This window comes from Cydia pomonella, chromosome 26, assembly GCF_033807575.1.
Source record: "Cydia pomonella isolate Wapato2018A chromosome 26, ilCydPomo1, whole genome shotgun sequence".
NCBI lineage: Eukaryota > Metazoa > Arthropoda > Insecta > Lepidoptera > Tortricidae > Cydia > Cydia pomonella.
In genome coordinates, this window is record NC_084728.1 from 9324022 (window position 1) to 9329853 (window position 5832).

The window sequence follows — 5832 nt, forward strand, 5'->3', positions numbered from 1 at the left end:
TGTAGGAGGAAAATAAAAACGTTCCGGATAACGGCCCGGAATTCGTCGAGAGGGCTTCAGAGTGATCCGGATAGGCGGGGGGTGCAACGGGAGGAATTATTGTAATAAATAAATATTATATGATATTATTACACAAATTGACTAAGTCCCACAATAAGCTCAATAAGGCTTCTGTTGTAGGTACTTAGACAACGATACATATAATATATAAATATTTCAACATCCCCGAGCAGTCGGTGGAACGCCGAGAAGGTAGCCACCCGCGGTCTTTGCGCCATCGCTCAGGCTGAGTCTCTCATATACAAACTTATCGGAGGTCTGGCCGTCCGTCGCGCGTGCTACGGTGTGCTCCGCTTCATCATGGAGTCCAGCGCCCGCGGCTGCGAGGTCGTAGTGTCGGGCAAGCTGCGAGGCCAGCGAGCCAAGAGCATGAAGTTCATGGATGGCCTCATGATCCACTCCGGAGACCCGTGCAACGACTACGTCAACACTGCCACCAGACACGTGCTGCTGCGACAGGTTGTGCTGGGTATCAAGGTCAATGCCTTCAGCGAAGTAGGCTGCTCGAGCAGCCCGAAAAGATGGTCCCGCAAGGGCAACGCCGGCAGGGTATCGGTGGCCTGCAACCGTGTTCCCGAAACCCCGTCAACAAAGCGAGCGCCAGAACACCCCAGGGGGTTTAGTCCGTGGGAGTCGGACATACCCACTCGGCTTCTCCCGGGCCAGTGGGATCCATAACGGATTCCCCCTGGGTCATCAAAAAAAAACAAAAGGGTATCAAGGTCAAAATCATGTTGCCTTGGGACCAACAGGGCAAGAACGGCCCCAAGAAGTCGCAGCCCGACCACATCCTGTTGACGGAGCCGAAGGACGAGCCGTCGCCGCTGGAGCCCTCCAGCGACGTGCGCAGCCTCGCCCCCGCGCCGCTGCCCATCCCAGTGCCCGCCACGGCTTAGCTTAGTATCATATTAGAATTTTATTAACCTGCATACTACGTTAGTGAGAAACAAGGGTACTTGATTAGCGGCTTCTTTCTCATTCTGTTCCCAAAATTTCATTAGGAAAATCGCGAGAACGAAACCATGATTTCTGAGCTTTTTCGCCTAAGCTGCACAAAATCCTTATCGCACTAGTTAACTTGTACATTTTCAGGTAGCTACAACATTTATTGGTTTACCAGCCAAACACAAAACCGCCCTGATCTGTTACTGATTATAGTTCTGAGTTTACTTAAAATTCTAAAATCTGAGATAGAGCTCAGCTGGTATTTCCTCTTAACATGTTCACTGCGGTATTGGGTCGAAAAACGCAGCAAAAGTTTAAAAATGTTTAAAGTAATTAAAATAAGCTCCCAGTGTATCCTCCAGTCATCTTCGAAAAATGTGTCAAGTGTGATTTGTCCCTTTGTTAAGATGCAATCGACCCGCGGATAATTGTACTCGTACAGTCGACGAGGATAAATGTCTTGGTTTTTAATGTGAACATTCCTTGAAATTCTAATTAGTATACGGTGTGTTCTTTCATACATATAATCATGCCTATTTCCCGGAGGGGTAGGCAGAGTAGGAGTGGAGCTAGGCGTGGGCGACGTGGGCGATCGCCTACGGCCTCGCAGTCCGAGGGGCCTCATGCCTCAAATACGTAAACTCGGACGCAACGTACCTTGCCCACACCAAATTTTGGTCTTGCCTCGCCACTGAGGCAGAGACCACGGATTTCCACTTGCTACGATCCTGACATACCTCTTTGGATTCGTTCACTTTCATAACATTCCTCATACTTGCTTGCCGGTTTAGGGTGCTCTTGACCTGGCCTGTCTTCGGGATTTCCCCGATCTGATCAGAGAAAGTCCGGTGACGTCTACCCCTTCCAGCTCCCTCTTCTACTTCTCCCTTATACACTCTCTTTGTTAGTCTTCTTTCACTCATTCTTTCTACGTGTCCAAACCATCTCAACATACCTACCTTTCTCAATTTCTGTTCAAGTTTCTGTCACGTAAGCGCGCGCGTAACTACGTTTTTATGGATAACCAAGCATGCTGAGGACACTTGAACATAGATTGTAAAACGATGACACTTTTCTTCAATAACCAACTTTAAAAAAATATGAAAGCTTTAAAGTTCCTATTTTTAATAAAAATATTTTTTTTTGCAATGTATGCTACAACGTAACAAAATTTGCAATACATTGCGTCTTAGAATAAAAATTTTAAATGTGCTAAAAATCAAAACACAAATTATTTTAAAAGTCGCTGATCGAATGTTGGTCAGTTTGAAGAGTATAGCTTACAGTTTAATTTTTTGCCTGTTACAGTCTACACCCGTATATACTACCGATATGTACAAAATATATAATACTTTCATACAGAGAGAATCATTAACCTTTCTTTTTGTGAGACATGTAAAATATATCTCTTCGCAAACAGGAAGAAAATTTCAAATGTAAACATAATATCTTATCAACGAGCTACGTTAAGTATTATATATATATAAGTATACATAAGCAGGCTTAATGAGGACAGGTAAATGACACCGGGCGACATCCCGGCTGAGAGGGTGGGCTCCGCTTGTGCCCGGATAAACACCGAATTAATTATTTTTTCTCAAACTTGCAATGAAATGTTGACATGACTTACTTCAAATTAGGTCCGGAAATACTACATAATTATCAGGTGCGATGAGTGAAGATGATATGTGAAGGAATTTCATACAGCCTTACACACCTAGGTCTGTAAAACAACCTTCTTTTGTTTTTAAACATCGAATTGTGACGTGACACAACGTCTTGGTATTCAACCACCAAATAGTAGTAGATTCGTAATTTGTTTTTAGCTGTACCTACGAATAAAACAATTTGACTACATTATATTTTTTATTGCAAGTTTGAGAAAAGCACTATACAAATCTCGGTGAGAAACGGAGTTGCCGGCCGCGTATCCCTGTATTTATAATATTTATATCTACTTGGCCTGTAATCCTTCCTTTCCCGGCCTCTATAGTAATGAACTATTACTAATGCTAATATAATTACAAATATTACACTAAACACTGCAAACAAACTGTAAAAAACAAATTCCGAATTTACTATTATTTGATGGTTGAATCTCAAGATGTTGTGTCACAATTTGCCGTTAAAAAACAAAAGAAGGTTGCTTTACAAGCCTAGATGTGTAAGGGTATATGAAATACGTTTACTCATCGCACCGGATACGTAGTATTTCCGGACCTAATTTGAAGTAAGTCATGTCAACATTTTATTGCATGTTTGAGAAAAATACTTTATTGCACATCACAAATAAATACCAAACCAATTTGTATCTGAGAACATTATAGTACCTCCGCCAAATGGAGTAAAAAACACAAAATAGGGACAGCTTTCACCCTCTCGAAAATTTTCAGGGCATTTTGGACCCCCTCTAACAGTCATGGATTAGGCTATAAGCAAGAATTTCCAGTAACCAAGATGGAATAAAGAAACGTAGGTAACCTATATTGTCACTTCCATTTTTTATCGTTTTTTTCCTACCATATATAAATTTACAGTTTACGTCAACATACTTGTTATATGTAAGTTAAATTATTACACACAATATTTTATAATATTTGTTCCCTAACTTTTTTGCACTGTTTATATTTGCATTTAATTAATACTTTAAAAGAATACCGTTATCAATAGAATAGCTAGATCCAGTAACACTTTTAGCTTTATCACTAGCTAAAAACAATATCACATCTCCTATCTCTTCATTCGTGGAAAGATAACCAAGAGCAGTAAATTCTTGCATAATTTTTTTAATATCACTTTTACGACTATTTTCCCCACCGTTGTTAGTAAAAAAATCGTTGTCTACTGGTCCAGGATTTACTGTATTCACTCTGATTCCTTGCGAAGCTAATTCTAAAGCTGCGCATCTTGAAAAATGATCTAAAGCTGCTTTTGATATGTAATATGGTGAGCTCGTTGGTTCTTTGCTTGGTCTAAATGCTGCTGCGCTTGAAATATTTATTATATTTCCTTTAGTCTTAGCTAAATACGGAGTAGCTACGCTTGTAAGATGGATCACAGCTCGGACATTAGTCTTCATTACTTCATCGTACGCTTCTAAAATTTTGCCGTTCATAATAGATCCTGGTGAACTAATGCCAGCATTGTTGACAAGTATATCCAGCTTTCCAAAATTGTCGATGGTTTTTGAGATGACAGTTGCAGCTTCAGAATCGTTGGAGATATCAGCTTGGATGATGACTGGTTTCATGCCTGTTGCTTCGATTTTCTTCCCAATGTCGGTAAGTTTAGCATGATTTCTGGCAACAATTGCTACATTGGCACCTTCTTTGGCAAAAAGTAGCGCCACTGCTGCTCCAATACCTGAGCTTGCACCCGTTACTATCACTACTTTGTTGTTGAACATTGTTATATTTTTATTTAATTATTAATAGTCAGTGCGTACGGTGCGAACCGTTAAATGAATATGAGCTACATATTATCTTGGGAATTTGCGATTGTTAGTTATCTAATTTATCTTATAAATAAAAATGATAAGCGTCATTACAACAAGGATGGTATCTATTATGTTTATTTTGATATACAAATGTAATTATACTTAGAGTTATGTATGTCTTATCAGGACGTATTGAGAACGTAATGTCATAAAATATATTACCTCTTTTATTACCTATTTGCTAAGCCTCTTTCATGTATACTTATCGTAACTGTAAATGTCCGACATCTCACATTCACTCAGGTCATTCTGACAATAATTAAAATGATATCAAATAAGTCTATTTTATTATAAACGCGTATTTTATTGTAATTTATAAGTTTTAATTACTTTTTTATTGTAATGTGTATTATAATCTTATGTTAATATATTTGTATTGTGTGTACCTAATATAATGTACATTTGGAAGGACCATTGTTGTCTGTAAACAAATAAATGATTCTGATTATGATTATAATATTTGTATTATGTATATATGCATTTTTTTTGCTTATTTATGTTGAATCTGAGGTAAGCTTTTGTGTTGTTTTGTTAATAGTACCTAGTAATAGCAATAGCAGCGCCCACAATTTCTCTGCTTTACCTTAAGGTTGATTGGTAGAGAATGCCTTTTTGATTAAGTCCGCCTTTTGTACGATAAGTTTTCTTTTGTGCAATAAAGTTTAAATAAATTATATTAAAAAAAAACACGTAACCTTACTATCATACATCAGGTTTTTTTAGTCGACTTACAGTAAGTTTTACTTTTTCTAGCACTTTTCAAACATAAAACCAAACTCAACAATTTACTCCCAAGGCCAAAAGTATGGAAACAAGCTTATATTTTAATAGAAAAGTGTGATTTTTTAAGCGATGTAATATATACTACTCATTAGAAACAAAATGGTAAATATAATAGAAGAACATGATGCTGGCTATGATATTTGCCAGTTCAACATTTTTCAAAGCAATTAAAATGGTATAATTACGAGTATGTTACGCTTTCCTAATTTATTTTTTATGTTTTTGACAATATTTTAGGATGTTTTGATATTTAGCGAGTATTTTTAACCTTTTGTGGTTGCTTAATGTAAATTTTAGGTAACAGTTATAAAACAAAGACAGAAACATGAGATATTAAAGAAAACAATCTTGTTTCCATACTTTTGGCCTTGGGTGTATTTATTTGTATGGAAAATAATTAGTCAATCGAGTTTCAAGTGGAACAAACCACCCCATCCCCCTCCGGATATTGATTTTGGTTGTTAGGGATTTATTTATGACTATTAGCTCGTGAGGGCGCGTAATGAGTTCCCATCCTTGACGTCACTATCGGGGACATTCTATGGGGG

At 38.0% G+C, this 5832-nt stretch overlaps 1 protein-coding gene and 1 pseudogene across 1 annotated transcript; one reads left to right on the forward strand and one right to left on the reverse strand.

Annotated features, from left to right (window-relative positions):
* The first annotated feature begins 206 nt into the window (after positions 1 to 206).
* Positions 207 to 1026, forward strand: LOC133532187 (small ribosomal subunit protein uS3-like; annotated as a pseudogene).
* Positions 1027 to 3482: 2456 nt separating this feature from the next.
* On the reverse strand, positions 3483 to 4811 carry LOC133532171 (3-oxoacyl-[acyl-carrier-protein] reductase FabG-like). Its single transcript, XM_061870722.1, has one exon. It carries the CDS (start codon positions 4409 to 4411, stop codon positions 3644 to 3646), a length of 768 nt encoding a protein of 255 aa, XP_061726706.1. The 5' UTR covers positions 4412 to 4811; the 3' UTR covers positions 3483 to 3643.
* Between the last annotated feature and the right edge of the window lie 1021 nt (positions 4812 to 5832).